Below are 24,082 nucleotides of genomic sequence, written 5' to 3'. Positions count from 1 at the left end.
ATACTGAATCATTAAAGAATGGAAAGCCTCCTCCAACCATGACACAAGCCCGGATCAGTCTGATTCTTAAAAAGGACAAAGATCCAAGTGAGTGATCCAACTAGATGTAAAAATATTGTCAAAATGTTTGGCTAACCGATTAAGTAAAGTTATGACATCTCTTATACATATAGATCAGGTGGTGGTTTTTTCGGGGCTGTAGCTCTCCTGAAAACATCGGGCGTCTCATCAATATCATGTGGTCAGTGGCGAATGATAAGTCTCCGGTTACTGCCATCTCACTTGACGCCGAAAAGGCGTTTGATATGGTAGAATGGGTTTATCTTTTTAAGATTTTGGAAATGTATGGGTTTGGGAGTACATTTATTGGTTTATTAAGTTACTTTATAAACACCCTGTAGCAGCGGTACAAACAAATGGATTAATTTCAGATTATTTAACTCTGGATAGGGGAACTCGGCAGGGCTGCCCTCTTTCCCCATTATTGTTCTGTCTTGCCCTGTAACCATTAGCAGCTGCAATAAGAAAGGAGGATGATTTTCCAGGGGTGATTGCAGGAGATGTGGCACATAAGCTTCTGCTTTATGCAGATGATATTTTATTATTTGTCTCTGAAACTACTAGATCTATGCCCTGCCTTTACAGAATTATTAATTCCTTTTCCAAGTTCTCAGGATACAAAGTGAATTGGTCTAAATCCGAAGCTTTGGCTCTGACAGCGTACTGTCCAATAACGGCTTTCCAGCCGGGCGCCTTCCAGTGGCTCAAACAGGGCATTAAGTATTTGGGGATTTTATTCCCAGCAAATCTGTCTGATTTAGTTAGAGTCAATTTTGACCCTTTAATAAAAAGATTTTCGAGCGATGTGGGCAGGTGGGCTTCATTACATTTATCGATGATTGGAAAGGTTAATGTTATTCAAATGAATTGTATTCCAAAATTTAACTACCTGCTACAGTCCCTACCTGTCAATGTCCCCCTCTCTTATTTCAAGCAATTCGATAGCATAGCGAAGTCCTTCATTTGGAATGGTAAACGTCCCAGTTTGCATTTTAATAAGTTACATAGGCCGATTGACAAAGGTGGGCTAGGCCTACCCAAGATTTTGTTTTATTACTATGCGTTCAGTCTCAGACATTTGGCTCATTGGTCACTTCCACCTGAGAGAGCCCCTCCCTGGTTTGTTATTGAACAGGCAGTTCTTGCCCCTATTTCGCCGTTACAAAGCATCTCTATCAAACTAATTTGAAAAGTTAAGTTACACCCCGTTATTTCGACATTTCACTTGGTATGGACTAAAGTGTCCAGATTGTTTAAATTGGACACTTATTTAAATGTTGCCTCAAGCATATGGCAGAACCCAAGACTATGTATTGGCAAGTCCCCTTTCTGCTGGCCAGAGTGGATTGTGAGGGGGGGTTGCTACACTCGGTGACCTATATGAAAGTGGTGTGTTGAGACCGTTTGAAAACTTGGTCCAACATTTTGGGATCCCCAGACCTCAGTTTTATAGGTATTTACAATTGCACCACCTGCTTTGTACTATTTTGGGGAGTAGCACACACCCCCCTGAGGAGGCAGATGGTTTGGGACAGGTGAATGACCTATTGGAAAAGGTCATGAGGCATCAGTGTATTACTCCCTGTTAATTCAGAGTATGGGGGATGGAGCTTTAACTTCTATTAAGAAATTATGGGAGAAAGATTTGAATTTGGTATTGGAGGATGGAGTGTGGGCTAAGATTCTGAAAAATGTCATGTCTGCATCTAGAGATGCAAGGGTTCGCCTTATGCAATTTAAGATTTTACAAAGATTTTATTGGACCCCCTGTAGATTATATAGGCTTGGTCTTAAAGACACACCCACATGCTGGCGATGCCAGTCAGAAGTTGGAGACATAGCCCATGTTTTTTGGGGATGCGTTAAGATCCAAGATTTTTGGTTAAAGATTCAGAATTATTTGCATGACATTCTGGGCACTCAAATTTTACTTTGCCCCAGACTTTGCATTTTGGGCGATGGGGAAGTTATAAATTCGGGTGACAAATATATAAAAATTGGGTTCTGACTGGCGTGATGATCGGTAGACAAATTATTTTAAGGGGATGGAAGTCAGACGGAGCGCCACCATTTCCAGAGTGGTGTGCGGCGATGGGGAGGGTGGCGGATTATGAGAAGATGATAGATGGAAGGCTGGGGCGGGAGGACTTATTTTTCAGGAAGTGGGGTAGGTATTTGGCAGTTTTGGAGGACTCTAGGGGAAGGGATGAGGAGGGAGATGTTTAGTTTAATTATGTATATTTATTATATATTTTATTTTTTTATTTTTTATCTGTTGTCCTTTCTCTTTGAATCAATAAAAAATTTTAATTACAAAAAAAAAGAAAAAAAAAAGGGTGAGTTTATTAAGACTAGTTGAATCACTTGCTTTAGACATGTAGAATATCCAACATATAATTGCCAGTCTGCAATCGATTTGCTTAAGAAGACATTCATTGATCGACTGGAGATGCATGGATTACTTTTACACTGCCTTAATTTGAATTTTGGACCGTTAAAGTGTTGGCACCCGTTTACTTGCATTATAAGGACCTGACAGAGCTCTATCTTATTCTAAAAATCTTTATTTGTGTTCTGCTGAAGACATACAGTCACACACATCTCAGATGGCATCAGGGTAAGTGAATAATGAGAGAATTTTCATTTTTGGGTGAACTATTCCTTTAATTGAGAAACACGAAGGAAATTAGCGATAACTGTAACATGTAATTTATATTAATATTTAACTTATTAAATACACTCAGTGAGTTTGTTCAATAGCACATTAACAATTTTTACAGTGGTATCAAAAATTGTTAGAGAATCATGAAATTTTACTGTTATCGGAACTCCTACTGACTGCTAAAATTTTGGTATTGTGTAAAACCGTAATGTGTAATACATAATACTACAGAACAGGGCTGCACACATAAGTGCAGCGAGCAGTGCATGTAACGATGTGCGCTGGCAATGACGAAGGCGATGATGTAAAGAGAACCCAAGTGCAGTTTATTTACAAGGTGCAGTATCCAAACATGAGTATAAAACAAAACATAAATGACTTGACTTGACTATGAAGCACAAAACACATCCACATTCAACAATACTTGACAATGGACTATGGAAAACATGAGGGTTAAAAACATGACATGGGAGAATATAAACCAATGAACAAACAGAACTCTAAACAAGATAATTAAACAATAAACCAATAAAAACGTCCTGGTTACTTGCGTAACCTCCGTTCCCTGATGGAGGGAACGAGATGTTGTGTCGATGTAGTGACACTAGGGGTCACTCTTTTGAGCCCGAAACACCTCTGGTCTTTGAAAAAAGGCCAATGAAAATTGGCGAGTGGTATTTGCATACCACTCCCCCGAACATACGGGTATAAGAGGAGCTGGTATGCAACCACTCATTCAGGTTTTGTGCTGAGGAGCCGAGACAAGGTCCCGGCCATTTCAGCGGGGAGTCCAGCATTGTGGCAGGAGGGACACAACGTCTTGTTCCCTCCATCAGGGAACGGAGGTTACGCAAGTAACCAGGACATTCCCTATCTGTCACTCACTTGACGTTGTGTCGATGTAGTGACACTAGGGGTCCCTATACAAAACGCCACAACTGGCTGAACTGTTACGTGAACTGGCGGTGTGTGATGGGCAGACCACTGTGTGCCTCGTAGCCAGCACACCAGGCCGACATGTAACCTCCCCCAACGCTGTTATGAGGGTCGAACGGCCCTTCGGGGACAAATCGACTGCCCAAAAGATAGAGACGGGCTAGCCCAGTCGTGGCCTCTTATCCTCTCTTTTTTTTCTCTCCCCAAAAAAAAAGAGTTAACTGACTGGGGCCACCAGGTCTACGTCGGGGGGTGTCACTCCCAAGGGGAAGACACCGTGGAGACCACACCCCACCCAAAGGGGGGTATTTTGAGTGGAAATACGTCACATGGTCTTGCCGAGCTTTGTCGGAAGTATGTCATGTGGAGAAGTCCCATGGTAGGTCCTACCCTACGGGGGAGGAGTTTCTACAAACATGGTAACTGGGGCAGAGGGGCCTCTGCCCAAGGAAGATGCAGTTTACCAACAGGGAAACGAATTAGCGGAAGATATACGTCGCATGGGGTTACCTATGGGGAACCAACACATGTGGAGCACCTACCCCAGTACAGGGCTTAGTTAGCACATGTACTGAGCCGGCACCGAGTGGAAGTCATCCAGGGAACACAGTTTGTGAACACTACTGGGAGTCAACAGCGCACGTCTTCAGCTCAGGGGAGGTGAAAGGCACTATGCGCAAGCGATACACTCGGCCAGCTATCCCGGACTTACCTGGTTGTGCCTGCCACTACACGGGACGAAACCGGATCCACCCGGAGATTGTAGAACCTCGCAAAGGTGTTGGGTGTTGCCCAGCCCGCTGCTCTGCAAATGTCTGTTAGAGAGGCGCCACTTGTCAAGGCTCAGGAGCCCGCCACACTCCTGGTAGAATGGGCTCATAGCCCTACCGGGGGCGGCATGTCCTGGGCGTGATATGCCATTGTTATGGTGTCAATGACCCAGTGGACGATCCTCTGCTTGGAGATAGTGCTTCCTTTGCGCTGTCCACCAAAGCAGACAAAGAGCTGCTCAGAGACTCTAAAGCCCTGCGTGCGATCCAAATAGATGCGTAAAGCGCACACCGGACACAGCAACATCAGGGCTGAGTCTGCCTCCTCCTGAGGCAGCGCTTGCAGGTTCACCACCTGATCCCTAAAAGGGGTCGTAGGAACCTTGGGCACATAGCCCGGTCGGGGCCTCAGGATCACGTGAGAGTAGCCTGGACCGAACTCCAGGCACATTTCGCTGACAGATAACGCTTGCAGGTCTCCTACCCTCTTGATGGAAGTGAGCACAGTCAGGAGGGCAGTCTTTAAAGAGAGTGCCTTAAGCTCAGCTGACTGCAGGAGCTCAAAGGGGGCTCTCCATAGACCCTGAAGAACTACAGAGAGGTCCCATGAGGGAATGAGGTGCGGTCTGAAGGGATTCAACCTCCTGGTGCCTCTCAGGAACCTGATGATCAGGTCGTGCTTCCCTAAGGACTTACCATCCACTGTGTCGTGGTGTGCCGCTATGTCGTGGTGTGCCGCTATAGCGGCTACATACACCTTCAAGGTGGAGGGGGACAGCCGCCCTTCCAACCTTTCCTGCAGGAAGGAAAGCACCGATCTGTCTGCGCATCTCTGGGGGTCTTCGCATCGGGAAGAACACCACTTAGCGAACAGACGCCACTTCAAGGCATACAGGCGCCTCGTGGAGGGGGCCCTAGCCTGAGTGATCGTGTCTACCACCGCGGGTGGTAGGCCACTCAAGTCTTCCGCGTCCCATCCAGGGGTCAGACATGGAGATTCCAGAGGTCTGGTCGCGGGTGCCAGATGGTGCCCCGTCACTGAGAAAGAAGGTCCTACCTCAGGGGAATACGCCGGGGGGCTGTCACGAGGGGCGTGAGGTCCGAGAACCATGTCTGGGTGGGCCGGTAGAGTGCTACCAGGACGACCTGCTCCTCCTTCTCCCTGACCTTGCACAGGGTCTGTGCAAGTAGGCTCACTGGGGGAAACGCATATTTGCGTAGAATAGGGGGCCAGCTGCGTGCCAGCGCGTCCGCTGGAGTGTTGAGGTCACCCAGGATGTGAGTGGCTCGCAGCAACTTGAGGTGCTGCTGACTCCAGAGGAGGAGACAGCAGGCGAGTTGTGACATACAACGGGAGCCTAAACCGCCTTGACGGTTGATATATGCAACCGTTGCCATGTTGTCTGTCCGAACTAACACATGCTTGCCCCGGATCAATGGCCAGAACCTCTGCAGGGCAAGCAGAATTGCCAACAACTCGAGGCAGTTGATGTGCCAACGTAGCCGCGGGCCCGTCCAGGAGCCAGCAGCTGCGTGCCCGTTGCATACAGCGCCCCAGCCCATTTTGGAGGCGTCTGTCGTAACCACGACGCACCTGGAGACCTGCTCATCAACCTGTGCCTGGGCGACCGCACCCGAGGGGGGGAGCCCAGCTGAGGCTTCCGCATCCAACTGGACGAACCCGTTCTCCGATGCTGTGCTTGAGAGCTCATCACCTTTGCGGGTTCCGAATAAGAGGTTGAACTCACCGTGAGATGAGCCGGTGGACTCATCCGGAAGCCCGATCGGGGTAGACGAGCGTGCTGGGGAATGGGAGGTCCGTGGGGGGATACCCGGCGGAGGTGGTCCCATTGGGGTCCCCAAATCGACCCCCAGTGCTAGCCGCGCTGGTCTCATACCCGTGGGTAGAAGGACCGGGGCAGGGAGCCACTGAGGTGGCTTGCTTTCTTACAAAGGCAAGCCGCGACCGCATCGTTGCCATGGACATGTTCTCGCAATGAGTACATGACCCATCCACGAATGCTGTCTCCGTGTGGGCAGCGCCCAGACACGAAAGACAGCGATTGTGACCGTCAGAAGGCGAGAGATAACAACCGCAACCAGGAATAACACTCTTTTATTTCTGCCGAAGTGCCCAGGGGCGTTCTCTGCAGTGCACCAGTGCAGAGGGGGGAGAAGCTGCTGAAATGCACCGTCAGATCCAGCAGAGGTGAATGAACAGCCGTGGGAATTCAGCTCAGTGAGCATCGACCGTTCGGCTCTGAAGAATAAATCTGAATGACTGGTTGCATACCAGCTCCTTTTATACCCGTATGTTCAGGGGAGTGGTATGCAAATACCACTCGCCAATTTTCATTGGCCTTTTTTCAAAGACCAGAGGTGTTTCGGGTTCCCAAGTGTGACCCCTAGTGTCACTACATCAACACAACGTCGAGTGAGTGACAGATAGGGAACTACAGTTTTTAAGTGCACATAGGGACAAAGATCTTACTTTTTGGAGAAATGTCCTCTGGTCTAATGAAACAAAAATGTTTGGCCATAATGACCATCGTTATGTTTGGAGGAATAAGTGTGAGGCTTGCAAGCTGAAGAACACCATCCCAACCGTGAAGCATGGGGGTGGCAGCATCATGTTGTGGGGGTGCCTTGCTGCAAGAGGGACTGGTGCACTTCATAAAATAGATGGCATCATGAGGAAGGAAAATTATGTGGAAATATTGAAGCAACATCTCAAGACGTCAGCCAGGAAGTTAAAGCTCGGTCACAAATGGGTCTTCCAAATGGACAATGACCCCAAGCAAAATGGCTTAAGGACAACAAAGTCAAGGTATTGGAGTGGCCATCACAAAGCCCTGACCTCAATCTGATAGAAAATTTGTGAAAAAAGCATGTGCGAGCAAGGAGGCCTACAAACCTGACTCAGTTACACGAGTTCTGTCTGGAGGAATGGGCCAAAATCCAGCAACTTATTGTGAGAAGCTTGTGGAAGACTACCCAAAACGTTTGACCCAAGTTAAACAATTTGAAGGCAATGCTACCAAATACTAACAAAGTGTATGTAAACTTCTGACCCACTGGGAATGTGATGAAAGAAATAAAAGCTGAAATAAATAATTCTCTCTACTATTATTCTGACATATCACATTCTTAAAATAGTGATCCTAACTGAACTAAGACAGGGAATGTTTTCTACAATTAAATGTCAGGCATTGTGAAAAACTGAGATTAAATGTATTTGGCTGAGGTGTATGTAAACTTCTGACTTCAACTGTATACTCCCGCATAGATATATAGACATACACAATGTACAAACCTTGCAAATCGCTATTTTCTGCTCTGTATCGCGTTTTCTAAAGCATAACCAATTCCACACCACGGAGGATGCACTTTTTCCTTCATAATCTACTCTCAACTTCTCATTCAAATGAATTTGAGGAATGAGCAGTCCCTCTGCCTTCCTCCATTTATCCAACCATGTGTGTATGTGTTATGTGCTGTACACATTTCTCGTGTGGCAATTTTGCATTACCGCGATAGAGACGATAATCCAAAATGTATACCGGTTGGCAAATTTCTACCGGTTTATTATGTCTACCAGTATATTGCCCACCCCTAGTAACTACTATCTCAAGATACTTTAGATATAAAACTTGTTTACATCTTTGCGTTCATTAAAAATTCACATTGTGGATTGTGGGATATTTCGGATCTTTGGACTTCTTTTTTTTTTATTATTATAAATTAAGTCAAATCATAACACTCTGTGTAAACAGTACCAATGGCGATAGCTGATGTAATTGTAGGTTGGGATGAAATGGGAGGAGATTAACAGTGCTTGCATTGTTGTACTTTAACACACTATCACGGTGTGTGCAGAAAACAATGTTAAAGGTACATTCAGTAGCTGTACTGCTAAAGAAGTGAAAAAGTTCAGAGGCAAGAAGACAGAAAGACAAAAAACTAGATTAACATCGGTACGGCACATACAAGGTGGAAAGATTTGATGATGGAGAAAACCTGAGTGGTGATGCAGATGTTGCTTCTTTTTTGTTGGACAGGTAAGAAATTATTAATTGTTTAGACAACTCTCTAAAATAGTATCAGTGGAATTTACAGAAAACTCATACAAGTTTCCAGTCGATAGATGGCAGTACCGTATTGTATCGTTACTTAAAGTACACGAAGAAAAGCAATGCTAACACCTTTAATTTATAGAGAAATGCTCCAACACTGTTTACATTGAGCCCGCTTCATGATCTGTGTGGCTGTGGCTTCTTCTGTGATTTGGATAATATTTGACAGGCAGTGCACAAGCGCACTCTAGCGGCGCGTGGCTTTATAGACAGCCTTATCAACGTCTGCTGTCATTATTACTGTGCATTTGTCCTAAAATTAATTAATTGACGATCGATAAACTTTATCAAATTATTAATGAAAATTACTCGATTTCCGATTAATCATTAACATTCCTATTTGTAAACCAATTGAGTTTTTCTGCCAAAAGTAGGAGTAACAGAGTCAAAAAGACATTATGGCACAACAAACCATAATTACTGATAATTATCTGGAGGCATCTTATGAGGTTGCAAACTTGATAGTGCAATCCAAAAAGCCACACACAGTTGGGGAGACCCAGAAAAAGCCTGCTACTGTGGCTATGAGTCAGGCCATGCATTGTGAGAAAATAGCTAGTGAGCTGTTCCGTTGTGGAATGACACAGTTGCTTGCTGTACACATCATATGCAAAAGACATTAAGGGTCAATTGATTGATCCGGATAAAGGTCGACAAATCTACCGATGTGTCTAATTCGTCGCAATTACTGGCATTTATCAGATACACATTTGGCAGGAAACTACATTAGGATATGCTCTTCTGCTCTATGCTGGAGGGGACTTGTACAGGCAGTGACGTTTTCCCCAAACTTGACACCAAAATCAGAGAGATGGGACTTTCATTGGATGACTGTGGTCATGTACAGTTTAAGTCAGAAGTTTTCATACACCTTAGCCAAATATATTTAAACTCAGTTTTTCACAATTCCTGACATTTAATCATAGAAAACATTCTCTGTCTTAGGTCAGTTAGGATCACTACTGTCAGAATAATAGTAGAGAGAATTATTAATTTCAGCTTTTATTTCTTTCATCACATTCTCAGTGGGTCAGAAGTTTACATACACTTTGTTAGTATTTGGTATCATTGCCTTTAAATTGTTTAACTTGGGTCAAACGTTTTGGGGAGCCTTCCACAAGCTTCTCACAATAAGTTGCTGGATTTTGGCCCATTCCTCCAGACAGAACTCGTGTAACTGAGTCAGGTTTGTAGGCCTCCTTGCTCATACACGTTTTTTCAGTTCTGCCCACAAATTTTCTATCAGATTGAGGTCAGGGCTTTGTGATCGCCACCTTGACTTTGTTGTAGTCAAGTAGTTTTTGTAGTTTTGCACCAGTCCCTCCTGCACAAATCACCCCACAACATGATGCTGGCATCCCCATGCTTTACGGTTGGGATGGTGTTCTTCGGCTTGCAAGCCTCACCCTTTTTCCTCCAAACATAACAATGGTCATTATGGCCAAACAGTTAAATTTTTGTTTCATCAGACCAGGGGACATTTCTCCAAAAAGTAAGATCTTTGTCCCCATGTGCACTTGAAAACTGTAGTCTGGTGGTTTTGGAGCATTGGCTTCTTCCTTGCTGAGTAGCCTTTCAGGTTATGTCGATATAGGACTTGTTTTACTGTGGATATAGATACTTGTCTACCCGTTTCCTCCAGCATCTTCACAAGCTCCTTTGCTGTTGTTCTGGGATTGATTTGCACTTTTTGCACCAAACTACGTTCATCTCTAGGAGACACAATGTCTCCTTCCTGAGCGGTATGATGGCTGCGTGGTCCCATGGTGTTTATACTTGTGTACTATTGTTTGCACAGATGAACATGGTACCTTCAGGCCTTTGGAAATTGCTCCCAAGGATGATCCAGACTTTTTTAGGTCTTGGCTGATTTCTTTTGATTTTCCCATGATGTAGTTTGAAGGTAGACCTTAAAATACATCCACATCCACAGGTACACCTCCAGTTGACTCCAATTAGCCTATCAGTAGCTAATTGGCTTATTGCCTAAAGACTTGACATCATTTTCTGGAATTTTCCAAGCTGCTTAAATGCACAGTTAACTTAGTGTATGTAAACTTCAGACCCACTGGAATTGTGATATAGTCAATTAAAAGTGAAACAATCTGTCTGTAAACAATTGTTGGGAAAATTACTTGTGTCATGCGCAAAGTAGATGTCCTAAACGACTTGCCAAAACTATCGTTTGCTAATATGAAATCTGTGGAGTGGTTAAAAAATGAGTTTTAATGTCTTTAACCTAAGTGTATGTAAACTTCTGACTTCAACTGTATGTATTGATGGTGCAGGTGCAATGGTAGGTAAAACACAGGTAATGCTGCTTCATACGAAAGTCTGATAAAGTGGAGGTTTAGAGTAAAAAAGGACTTAAAAGGTGGAGTGTGTAATTTTAATCCAAATACACTTTGTCAGATTCCGCCAATATCTCTTCACAGTCCGCTAGCTGTCCATTCTGTGTGTATGCTGAAAAAAATCTGGTGTTTGTACACAGCCCTGGCTCTGTAAATGGGAAATTAAAAAAGTCGATCGGATCGATCCACACAACACTGTTGCGATAACACAGCTTTGGCAATGGGCGTGCATAAATTTGGGGGGTGGCACTTCTGAAGGAGCACTTAAGGGAGGGGTGTATTTGTTTGTCTGTTGAGTTCAAATATCCAGTCTTTCTCAGGAATCGCTTACTCCACCTTTAACATGAAAACCAGTTGAACTGTAACACCTGCAATGTTATCAAACAAGTCGATTCCACTGCAACGCTTTCTGTCCGGTGTGTTTATGTTATAGTGGTCTTGTTTATTACGACATTAAACATTTATCATCTTTTATTCAGAATGGCCCATTTGTTCATAGGGAATCAGAGAGTGCGACAGAGTGTGATGAGTCTGAGGGGTGTTGGCAAAGGTTGTTTGAAAACATACTTCATTTTTGTAATTCCTTTTGGTGCCACTAGAAGTGCAGAAATTACACAATCCACCTTTAAATATTGTTCTGTTTCTCACCCACACCTAGTATATTGCTTCTGAAGATATGGATTAAACCACTGGAGTTTTATGGATTACTTTTATGTTTCCTTTATGTGATGTTTTGTGAGCTACAAAGGTCTGATCACCATTTACTTGCATTGTATGGACCTACAGAGCTGAGATATTCTTCTAAAAATCATTATTTGTGTTATGTAGAAGAAAGAAAGTCATCCACATCTGGCATGATATGAGGGTGAGTAAATCATGAGTGAATTTTAATTTTTGGGTGAACTAACCCTTTAATTGTTAACTGAAGGGGGTGAGATTTCTTACTTACGGAAATCAAACTACTCATGTACTGATGCATATTAAAGTAATATTACATAAAGCTTTTTGTTATTATTATTATATTTGACATTCATTTGATAGTTCACTTCATTTTAAAATCGTTTTGTACATTTGTGTCTTTATTGGTTTGTTTAACAAGGTTATTTGTCAGCTCCTCTGGTTTAATAACTACAGTCATCAAATCTGTTCAACTGTCTGAATGTAAAGAATGAAGAATGAACACCAACCTGTTTGTTCGTCAGTGTGTTCGGTTTTAATTCTGCATGCTTCTGGATAAGCCATATCTTCACTCTCCTCTTTAATAAACATCTTTACAACAGTGTCACACAGATTTCACTTGTTTCCTGGAGTTTTACAATTCTCCCGCCGAAAATAAACACTAGAAATAAAACTTGTTTAGTCACTGAAGAAATAAAACAGATGAAAGACACACATTTATTCTCATTCAGCGCGGAGAATATTCATCGTCATCATCATCATCTTCTTCTTCTTCTTCTTGTCTAATGGCGATTCGCAAACTACTGTAGCTTATTATCTCCACCTACTGAACGCATCTGGACCAGAGAGAGTTTTACATTTTTGTCTCTGTGACATAATGGGACTTTACAGAAAACAATATAAAATTAAGTTTGGAATGTAGTTAAAAACAAATCTTTAAGACTCCTCCACAGTTACAATCTCCATGAACCTCAAAAGAATTCATTTTAATATATATATATATATAGAGAGAGAGAGAGAGAGAGAGAGAGAGAGAGAGAGAGAGAGAGAGAGAGAGAGAGAGAGATTCCTTTGTTTTAGTTTTTTTCTGTATTTGAACCGTTTCACCAAGAAACATTGCTATGGACTTTGTTCCTTTGTGTTCAGTTTAGGACTGTTCGCTCTACACTCGAGAGAGAGAGAGAGAGAGAGCACTTTTTATATTTCAAGAAAAGTGCAAGTAACACTTTAAAACATAAAGTCAACTTTGAATTATATCACAAATATTATGTAATATAGCGCTTAATGTTTATTTTATAATCATGATTCATATAAAATGAAACACATGAATCAAAGTTACATGACATTACTCTTTGAATGTATCAGTTTATAGTATAAGAGTTGTTCAGACAGACGGTCATGCCATAAACATCATCTAGAACAAATGTGTCACTGATCATTACTTGCCAAGAACTCACATCAAACCTATTTTTAAATGTGTTTTATAATACTCCTTTCATAGCCACAACAATACTTTAACATTTAATAGATGACAGACAGTGTTTATACCTTATAAATAACAAAACATTGTCCCCAATTTTAATGTGCAGTCATGCTCATATTTGTTCCATTAAATGTATATCATTAATTCACAAAAAGCGTACAGTACCACCCTGAGCATGCCCAATCTTATCTATCTCAGAAGCTAAGCAGGGTCGGGCTTCTATGGGAGACTGTCTGGTATTACCAGGTGCTGTACGCTTTTGCTTCTCCTGGATTGTTTTAACTAGTACACTTCCTCCTGCCACAGCTGTGATTTTTATTCAGTCATCCTTCGAATTTGGTTGGGTGATCCATATTTTGCTTTCTTTGTGGCACGCGTCTGGTCCTTTTTCTTGCTGCCTCCAGGGAGCATTCAAGAGGCATTTTTTAATTATTTTTGCTCCCTCTTGACAGCGACACACAGAGCAGGAAAATACAAACAAAATGCTGTGCTGCTGCAAAATGTGTTGGACACTTTCGGAAGAAAATGTGCGGAGGTCTTTTTTTTTTCAGTAGGGAAGAGTTTGCGTTGGCCCAGTGGCTAATTGCTATTTGTTGTGCATTTGATTGAGCAGCTGAGTTTTCCCTCCTTTAGAAAATGACGTGGAAGCTATCGTAAGGGTATGCAGGAAAAGGCGTTGTGGCTGGCTCCAATGAAATTGAATGAGGAGAGAGGAGGTACTTCAGTTTAAAAAAAAATAAAAAGAAATGACAATTGCTGATAGGACAGGGTCTGTTGTTCCTATCTTTTTTTTTTATTTCTTTTTTTTAAGCTGCTGCCCAAGGCGTGTGTCAATGTGGAGTAAGCCGTACGCAGTGGTCATTCTTTAAATAGCCCTCTGTTTGCTGCAATTCTCGCTTACGGCCATACTGTAAACCATGTTCATGTGTAATAAAATATAATTATTATTTAGTTTTGTGGTTTTCAGGCCTGAATTTGATTATTTGTAATACTGTATATGTCCAAGATGCACCATGTGGCTCAATTTGAAAATGTCTTCAATTAACCAAAATGTGATCATGAAATGTGTCATAGGAACAGAAACAATGCTACAGCATTGACTTTGACTTTGATACAGCAATCGTGAAGTCATATTCACATGATTCAAGATTTTGATCTCCACAGGAAAAGTGCTTGCAGAGAATGTCTTGTTTTGCTTTTAGCGCTGGCTCTGTCCACGTAATGATACTTCATCCGAATTGTCCGGTAAGATGGAAGTGCAATGTACGAAAGGTCCTTTTATAATAATGATTCATCCCTGTTTATCTGATGCAATCACACAGTCCAGAGGAATTTTATTCTGACAGCGAGCTCTGTGCTGGAGGAAGAATGAGAGAGCACTCGTGCATTGAGTTTTGTGACTGACAGCTGCGCAGTGCGTTCAGTCAGAGCGATCTTGTCCGATTCAGTGGAGAAGATTGAGAGTAATTAAGCCTCTTCTCCCTGTGACTGTCATTGTGTTCTCTGAGTGTTCAGTGTTGTGTGCATCCAGAGAGAAAACCACACAATCATATACACATGTACATGCTCAATTAAACGAAAGAACATAAAGATCTACCCCAGCATTCAGCATTGCATTGAAGATCATTCAGTGTTGTTCTCAGATTCAGCCTGGCTCTACACGTTATGGAAATACTGCCTATACACATGTTTGTATCAATAGACCTGTTCCACGTTATTCCTTCTCTTGCTTCAGAGTTCTAACCAACACAGCCAGCCTAACTCAACATCTGAAAATGCTTTAACTCCTTACTGTCCTACTCGGTCATTTTGGTCCTTTGAGCCGGATACACAGTTATTCTGAGAACATCCGATGAAATGGTGAAGTATTAGGGGTCCAACCGACTCGACCCATGCGGCCCATGCGGCCACGCTATCTTGACGACTATGAGGTTGGTCCCGCAAGGCAATAGCCGCAAGTCTCACCTCACCCCAGATTGGTACAGCATGTGTAAGGGCGTGAAGAGGAGTGTAGTTCTGAGTTTGAGGGTGCAGTCAGCATGACACCTGCCAAACTTGCAAGTGCAACATGTTCCTCTCATCAAGTTAGTGGGACTCCGCTATCGGCAAGCCTGAAGTTGAATGCCTTCACAGCTATGATTTAAGTTGTACTGTGCAGCGTGACCAGTGGAGAGGAACCCCCACATCTCATACACAATATGAAATGGAACTGTCTAAGGCACGCATGGAGAACATTATATCATGCAGATCAGGACAGAGTGTGCAGAGAAATTTCTCAGTTTAAGGACATTCAAAGGGAAATGTATTCACTTGTAGATTCAGCTAAAAAGGTGGAAAGGGCATGGCCAGAGCCTGCAGCTTTGTCATGGCCATTGCCACGTCTGCTCATTCAGGATGACCTTTCATCGTCAGAGGAAGAGGAAGAATGTGACGAATCACTGTGATTTGTGCCACGGGAAGCACTTAAAAGTTCTCCATAATGTGAACACACTGCACTGCAGCTGAGCCACACAAGGAAGAGAGCTGTCAGTGAATACCAAGTTCTTTATCTAGATTGCTCTGTAGCCTCCTACCGTGACTTGTTAAAGGTTATTTACGTTTGAGCAGGTTAAGCCAATTGTGTTGATCAGGTTTGATCACCCTCACCTATTTACTCAAGATTCAGAAGCATTGGAGCTTTTGGCAACTAAGACCAGCCAGATAGAGGTGGCAGGCATTCTCCAATATGCCATATGCCACCCCATTGTTTTTTTATTTTTTATTTTTTAAATTTTTTTTGTGATTAATATTTTTTTAATGATTCGTATATTAAACAAAGAAAAGCAAAACATATACAAACAGATTCAATACTTAACCCCCACTATTACCCCCTCACAATCTCCAACCTCACCCTGACCCCCAACAACACCCCAGTGGTCACACATGATTATAGACACACAAAAAAATACAAAAAACAAAAACAAAAAAATACATATAATAATCACACACATTAACCACTACACCTCTCTCTCCACTGCCCCTGCCCGAGAGCCCTCCAAAAATGCCAGATATTTGCCCCATTTCCCTACAAACAAGTACAAATTCCCCAGTCTTCTAGATAACCCTTCTTCAAAAGCCGCCACCCTCCCCATCTCCGAGCATCACTCCTGAAATAGGGGTGGTCCAGCCGACTTCCATCCCCTTAAAACTATTTGTCTGGCGATCATGACGCTGGTTAGGACCCAATTTTTTATGTGCTTATTCTCTATTTTGATGACCGCCCAATCGCCTAAAATACAGAGTCTGGGGCAAAATGAAATTTGAGTGACCAATACATCACGCATAAATCTCTGAACATTCAACCAAAATTCTTGGAGCTCCATCTTCTGATTGACATCACCAGCAGGTGGGTGTGCCTTTAAGACCAAGCCAATACAATCTAGAGGGGTCCAATAGAATCGATGTAAAATCTTGAATTGCATAAGGTGCGCCCTTGCATCTCTAGATGTAGGCTTGATGTTTTTTAAAATCCTAACTCACACTCCCTCCTCCAATACCAAGTTTAATCATTCTCCCATAATATTTTGATAGAAGTTAAAGCTCCGTCCCCCAGACTCTGAATTAGCAGGGAGTAAATACACTGATGCCTCATGACCTTTTCCAAAAGCAGTAATAACCACTCCCAGAGTGTCTGCCGCTTTAGGGGGGTGTATGCTATTCCCAAAAATAGTACAGAGCAGGTGGTGCAGCTGTAAATACCAAAAAAATTGAGATCTGGGAATCCCAAAATGTTGAACCAAATTTTCAAAGGATCTCAACACTCTCATATGCGTCACTGAGTGTAGCAACCCCCTCACAATCCACTCTGACCAGCAGAAAGGGGACTTATTAATACATAATTTTGGGTTCAGCCATATGCTCGAGGTAACATTTAAATAAATGTCAGAATTAAACACTCTGTACACTTTTATCCACCGTGTGCAAATACGAGATAACGGGGTATAACTTAACTTCTCCGGTTGGTTTGATAGAAAGGCTTTGCAATGGCAAAATAGGGGCAAGAACTTCCTGTTCAATACAAAACCAGGCCACCACCGCTACCGGGTGTCTATAAAGTAACTTACTCCATCCAATAAAAGTATTTCCTAACCCATATATTTCCAAAATCTTAAAAAGATAATCCCATTCTACCATATCAAACGCCTTTTTGACGTCAAGTGAGATGGCAGCGGTTATCGTAATCAAGGTTATCTCAGAATCAAGATAATTTTTTTTCTCAGTCATCAGTGTAGGAAGTTCTAATGGTTCCACAAAGTTTCTAATATCTTCATCAGTAAACAAAGACGTGGAACTATGGAGATCAAGACAGAATTCTTTAAAAGCATTATTAATATCAATGGCCGAGGTAAATCTTTTACCACCAGCAGATTTCACTGAGGGAATGGAAGAAAAAGACTCTCTCTGCATTATATCTAGCCAAAAGCTTTCCTGTTTTGTCCCCCGACTCAAAGTATGACTGTCTTGCCCTGAATAGCCAAAGCTCCACCTTCCGCAACAAAATAGTATTATATCTGTATTTCAATCGGGTCAATTCTGTGAGGCCATCAGACGACATTCGGTGCTTCAGCTCTGCCTCGGCACTATTAATATTCCCTTCCAATATTCCGGATTTTTGAATGAATGAGGCATACTGTTTGATCCGACCCCAAAGAACCCCCTTAAGTGCCTCCCAAGCCATGCCCACTGAGGATACTGAGGACCAGTTGGTCTTCATATAAACATTGATTTCAGCCTTTAACATTTGTTGAAATTCAGGATTTTGCAAAAGGGATACATTAAAGCACCTACTATATGATTTATTTTTCTCTGTATGTGGCAACACCTCTAAACACACCAGGGCGTGATCTGAGGCTAAGATGTTTCCAATTGAGCAACCAACAACAGATGAAATGAGGGACTTAGATATTTAAAAACAAATCTATTCTAGAATAAATCTTATGGACTGATGAAAAAAAAATTATAGCCCCTACCAGATGGGTTCAAAAGTCTCCAAATATCTGTAAGACCAAGATTTTTACACATCCTGTAAAACATCAATGTTGCTCTAGGGGGCTTGCACACTTTTGCTTCACTATGATTAAGGACTGAGTCCATCAAAAGATTAAAATGTCCTCCCAATATTATATCATGAGGGGTGCCAGTGGCTTGCAACCTCCCTTCAAGATCTATAAAAAAGCCCTGATCATCAACATTAGGTGTGTAAATATTAGCCAAAATAAGACTTTGCCCCTGAATTTCTGCTAAAACAATAATGACTCTTCCTAATTTATCTTTAATCTGTTTGAGACATTTTAATTGTAGATGTTTACTTATCAGTGTAATGACACCCCTGCTCATACTTGAGCCAGCACTAAAGAAAACCTGTCCCCCATATCTTCCCAAATTTTTCAGCTTCCTGCTGGGACAGATGCGTTTCTTGAAGAAACACTATATCATATTTCTTACACTTAAGAAGAGAAATAACCTTCCTTCTTTTAATGGGGTGCAACAACCCATTCACATTCCACATGGAGAAAGACAATCCACTCATATTATCATTTGACATTTTGACATATGAGGAAAAAATAGATTGTGTGTCAAAAACAAAATTATAAAGACCACATTCCAACATTAGAGCAACAATCAAACCCCGACCTTCCCCCAGAACCAAACAAACAGAAAAAAAGAAAAACGTGCGCATTAACCCCACGCACGACAGCGCCAACTGTCCTCCATCCCTCTAAACTCAAACAGTCCATATACGCCTACGAGAGTCCCCGTGACAACTTTGCCTTCACAATGCTCAAGTCCGGTGTTTCTATAAAATTTTGTGAGACAGAATTACACAACAAAAGATAATTTATAAAACAAACTACAGCCAATAGGCTGAATAAACACAAAGAACATGTAGATTCATCCACATAACTGTCCCGAAGGTGTGTTCCTCCACAAAACAAACTCCAGCTGCTAGACGGAACCAGCACTAAAATAAACAAATAAATAAATAAAACTAAATTTAAAAAGCTGCTTGTATTTCTCGGACAGTCAAACGAATGTTCAGTGAGCCGGCCCATTCGACTGCTACATGAATGCAACAAATAACCTAATCACTCCAATGTCCTGCAAGAAATACTCCACAAAACAAACTCCAGCCAATAGGAGGCATTAGCACAAAGAACGTGCAGATTCATCCACAACACTGTCCTGAAGGAATGTTATTCCACAAAATAAACTCCAGCCGCTAGGCAACCAGCACAAAAAGAAACAAAAAAGGCGCTCAGTTCCTCGAATAGTCAAGTGAATGTTCAGTGAGTCAGGCCCACTTGGCTGCAACGTGAGTACCACAAAATAACTTACTCACTCCATTGACTTTATGAAGGACAATGCTTGCTGTGGGCATGTAAATGTTTTACGGCCTTCCTTAGCATCTATTCTCAATTTGGCCGGGAATATCAGTGCAAAAGCGACCTTCCATTGATGTAAGAGTTTCTTGCATTCTTTGAATCGATCACATTTCTCTCTTGTCAAATTCACAAAGTCTGGGAACAAGAAAATGCTGTGGTTTTTCCAAGAAAGCCTTTCTTTACTCCTTACATTGCATAACATGAGATCTTTATCGGATGATCTCAGAAATTTGGCCAGAATTGATCGGGCCTGTCTCCCTCAGCGGATCGTCAAGCCGGAACCCTGTGAGCTCGCTCGATTTCCAGTTTATGAATATCAGTATCAGGGGATCCACCTGTGGTGATCCTGAGGTATGTGTCTCATACTGGTGTCTTATATCAGCCAGCCTGATCTTGTTGTTCCTGGTCACAGGCCTGTTGGTAATGTGGGCTTGTGATTCTCTTTCTCTTGCTCTTCTCAATAAATAAATAAATAAATTAATAATACAATTCAAAACATATTTTAAATATAGAAATATGATGATAATAATTACAATGATACCACTAATAAGAATCAGATATAGAGGTTGATGTTTATTCTTGTATGTAGGGTGTTAAATGCAGACAAAAAGGGTTAGAATCATAAGTTACATAGTATAAAGAAATACAAGACAACATAGAAAAAGAACAAAATGGAAAATGGTTGCATTAATGGGGCAGAATGGTAGGTTATAATATAATATACTGCATAATAATATAATATCACATAATGTAATGTAATACAAAGTAATATAAAATAAGTGAGGAATAACTGATGACGGACCATTGAATAGTTGAAAAATAATGCATTCTTTTTCAATAATTCAACAGGCCGGAGTCAATAATTCCACTTATACCACGGTTACCACACCTTAATACATCGTTCAGGGTTTTATATCTCGAAGACATTTTCTGGTTTTCATCCCTAAAACACTCTTGTGAGTGGAACTACTTTCTTCCACCACTGATTCAGTGTCTTGCTTTGATACAGCTCAAGCCTTTGTTGCTAGTTCGAAAACGTCACTTTAGAACTAGCAACGGAGGATAGCGTGGCTTGCGCTGCTTTACTCAAGGACTTACAGGAGTACTGAGATAGTGTGTTTGAACGTGTTTGTGTGTGAGTTTGTGTTTGAGGGATTGAAAGAGAGAAACTCAGAAACTGAGATCGCTTCAGGGATTACCTTTTTTGTTGCAGCTCTTGTCAGAAATAACATCACTTCAAAATCGCCAAGATGTAAGTTTAAGCACTTCTCAGCAGCAGCGAGTGTAAACTGTTTTCAACCCCACTGAGATACAGGTGTGCGCTGACATGATGGCTCTGTTTTTCTCTCGCAAGTAAGTGTGTGCGTAAAGCATTTAATATATGTGTCCAGACATATGAACAATGAACATATAGTAATAACTTTCTATGAACTTTATATTTGTTCATATTTATAGTATGTGTACAGTCTAGTACAAATGTGAGCATAAGTGTGGTGCCATGTATAATAAATAAATATACGTGGGCATTGCAAATATGTACATTAAGGGTACGTTTACACGACAACGATGTACTAAAAATGGAAAAGTTTTTCCTTTGCATTTTTGAAAAGTTTCAGGTACAGACGACAACGTTTTCAAAACGATCCCCGTTAACACGGATCCGCGAAAAGGACTAAAAATGCTGTATTATGCATGCCAGGCCAGTAGTTGGCGATGTCACTTTGTAAAGAAACACTACGTGCCTGTGCACATAAGCCTTCTTCCACAGAGCGGTGAATACAAACAATGAAGATGGCGATCGCTGGTCGTAGTAGTGATGCAGTAAATCTACATTTTGCTGGAGAAGCATCAATAAACTCAAAATCTTGAGCAGCACAAATACAGTCCTGTAGTCCGCCACTGTAGTTTTGAATGTCTCGTGCGTTGTTTTGAAATACTCAGGTGCATGCCTATAGACTGAACACATAATACGCGGACGCATGACATCATCATTTTCACAAATTCGCGTTTTTGTATGTTTACACGGAGACGATAACGGCATCGTTTTCAAAAACTTGCACTTTGAAATCCGTTTTCAAAAGTTTGCGTTTTCAGGCCCCAAAACGCTGTTGTCGTGTAAACAAACAGCCAAAACGCATAAAAAGTTTTCCGTTTTTAGTTGAAAATGTTGTCGTGTAAATGGCCCCTAAGACAAAACACCAGTTATATTGTAAAATATGAGGTTTCATCACATTACATAAATATTCTAAAAATAAATAATGTGAAATAATACTTTTATATTATTAGTCATAAATTGGATGTGGCCCTTTTAAGAGTTTGAGACACATGCTTTCCGGTACACTCTCGTGTAGAGACATGAAAACAAACATTGTGCAAGAGAGCTCCTGGTTTTGTTCATCAGTTGATAATTCTTTGGGATGCATATGGATTGCATGTGTGGAGTTTGACCAGTGTTGTATAAAGTATCCATTTGTCATACTTGAGTAAAAGTAAAGTTACCTTCATGGAAATTGACTCAAGTAAAAGTTAAAGTAGCTCATGAGAAAACGACTTAAGTAAAAGTATTAAAGTAACTGATATTCAATTTACTTAAGTATCAAAAGTACAGGTAAATTGCATAAATTACAAAACAGTTCATTAAACAAATGGCAACTTATTTGATTGTTGGTGCTCATAATTTACTCGCCCTCATGCCATCCCAGATATGTATGACTTTCTTTCATCTGCAGAACGCAAACAAAGAATTTAGAAGAATATTTCAGCTCTAGAGGTCAATTCAGTACAAGTGAATGGTGGTCAGACATTTCAAGCTACAAAAAGCACATTAAGGGAGCAAAAAGTTATCCATACTACTACAGTGGTTAAATCCATGTCTTCTGAAGTGATTCAGTTGGTTTTGGGTGAAAACAAACCAAACTGTAACTCATTTTCACTGTATATCTTGCCATTGCAATCTCTAGGCACGATCATGATTTCAAGCTTGATTTCACTTTCTAGTCCTTGATGCATGCGCAGAGCCATAGGTGGTACTATAGGAAGTGTAATCGAACTTGAAATCCTGATTGCCAAATGTCAAAATTTATTGTCGAAAAAGGAGTTATATTTTGGTCTATTCTCACCCAAAAACCAATTTGATCTGCTCAGAAGACATTGATGAAACCACTGGAGTCTTATGGATTACTCTTATGCTGCATTTATGTGCTTTTTGGAGCTTTAAAGGTCTGGCCACTATTCACTTACATTGAATTGACCTACATAACAGCAATATTCTTCTGAAAATCTTTTTTTGTTTGTGTTCTGCAGAAGAAAAAAAAAATAAGTCATACACATCATGGATCGAATGAGGGTTAGAAAATTATGAGAGAATTTTCATTTTTAAATGAACCATCCCTTTAATGGTGCATTCAAGTCAAATTAGAATTATCATATTTATGGGATTATGGGACCAATAAGCAACCACCCAGAACACCCTGGCAACTGCATAGCAATGTGCTGAAACACAGTTCAAACAACTTAACAGCATAGCAACAACCTGACAACCACCTAGAACAACCTGACAACCACCTAGAACACCCTGTCAAGTGCAGAGCAATGTGCAAAAAACACAGAAAACAACTTAGCAACAGCATAGTAACAACCTGGCAACCACATACTGTAGCAGAGCAGAGCAGAGATCACCTTGATAACTGCATAGCATGCCCTAGCAACCATCCAGAAAACCCTAGTTACCACATACTGTAGCATAAATGTGCTACAAAGCAAATATAACACTTTAGCAACCACCAGAAAACTAGTTTTGCTTCGGCAAAGAACATTCACATCTTCATAAAATATAAAAATAAATATTGTTGGACATTTTCATGAGCGCTGGTAATTATTCATACACATCATATTTTTAAATGTAAACGCATGTGATTGACTTTTATATGAACAGGTCTCCTGGAAAGGCAGGAATCATTCCGACCACTTTTTGAATCTTTTTGTTCAGTTCAAAGGAATCAAATTTAAAAGATTTGACTCAAATGATTCTTTCAACGAATCACACATCACTATCACTGGTCTGCATGCATTTTTGCACGTACTGCTGTTATTTATTTTTATTTTTTTTAGGTGTTCAGTCGCAAAAGTAATGAAAGGGTCTGGAGAAATTTAAAAGTATCGATTTTCTCTTCAAAATGTAGTAAAGTGAAAATAAAAGTCCAAAGAAATATTTATACTCAAAGTACAAATATTAAAAAACTGTACTTAAATACAGTATTTGTACTTCGTTACTATACACCTCTGAGTTTGTCCACGTTTGTACACATGTGCAAGAACTGACCTCTACCATATTTCTTTGTACCTTATTTTGCTGAACCATATTTCATTTTTGTATTTTTCATTTTTTGTATTTTCTTTATTCCTTTTTTCTCTTTTTATATACTACAGACCTATCGAACACTGTTTTTTTTTTTTTTTTTTTTTTTAAATAGACAGCCTTCAGATAACCCACAAAAAAACATTTTGTGTGTCCAGTGTGGTTATTAGCAGCCCACATTTTTTGGTACCAGGAGTGGGGTATCTGACTGTTGGGAGCCTATAGGTCAG

At 41.1% G+C, this 24,082-nt stretch overlaps 2 protein-coding genes across 5 annotated transcripts in view; one reads left to right on the top strand and one right to left on the bottom strand.

Annotated features, from left to right (window-relative positions):
* LOC127450334 (gastrula zinc finger protein XlCGF57.1-like) overlaps window positions 1-24,082 on the bottom strand; it is a 310,096-nt gene that overhangs the window by 21,791 nt on the left and 264,223 nt on the right. Inside the window, exon 1 of one of the 4 annotated variants that reach the window (XM_051714367.1) lies at window positions 12,100-12,355. The exons of the other annotated variants lie outside the window; for them this stretch is intronic. Within the exon in view, the coding sequence (XP_051570327.1) occupies window positions 12,100-12,181 (82 nt within the window). The 5' untranslated portion in view covers window positions 12,182-12,355. Of the gene's footprint in view, window positions 1-12,099; window positions 12,356-24,082 lie in introns of those variants that run through there. 4 annotated transcript variants of the gene reach the window in all.
* The window catches only part of LOC127450374 (gastrula zinc finger protein XlCGF57.1-like), a 306,871-nt gene that overhangs the window by 100,412 nt on the left and 182,377 nt on the right, over window positions 1-24,082 (top strand). The window lies entirely within an intron of this gene.

This window comes from Myxocyprinus asiaticus, chromosome 13 (genome assembly GCF_019703515.2).
Source record: "Myxocyprinus asiaticus isolate MX2 ecotype Aquarium Trade chromosome 13, UBuf_Myxa_2, whole genome shotgun sequence".
Classification (NCBI taxonomy): Eukaryota; Metazoa; Chordata; class Actinopteri; order Cypriniformes; family Catostomidae; genus Myxocyprinus; species Myxocyprinus asiaticus.
This window is presented reverse-complemented; position numbering and strand designations above follow the sequence as displayed.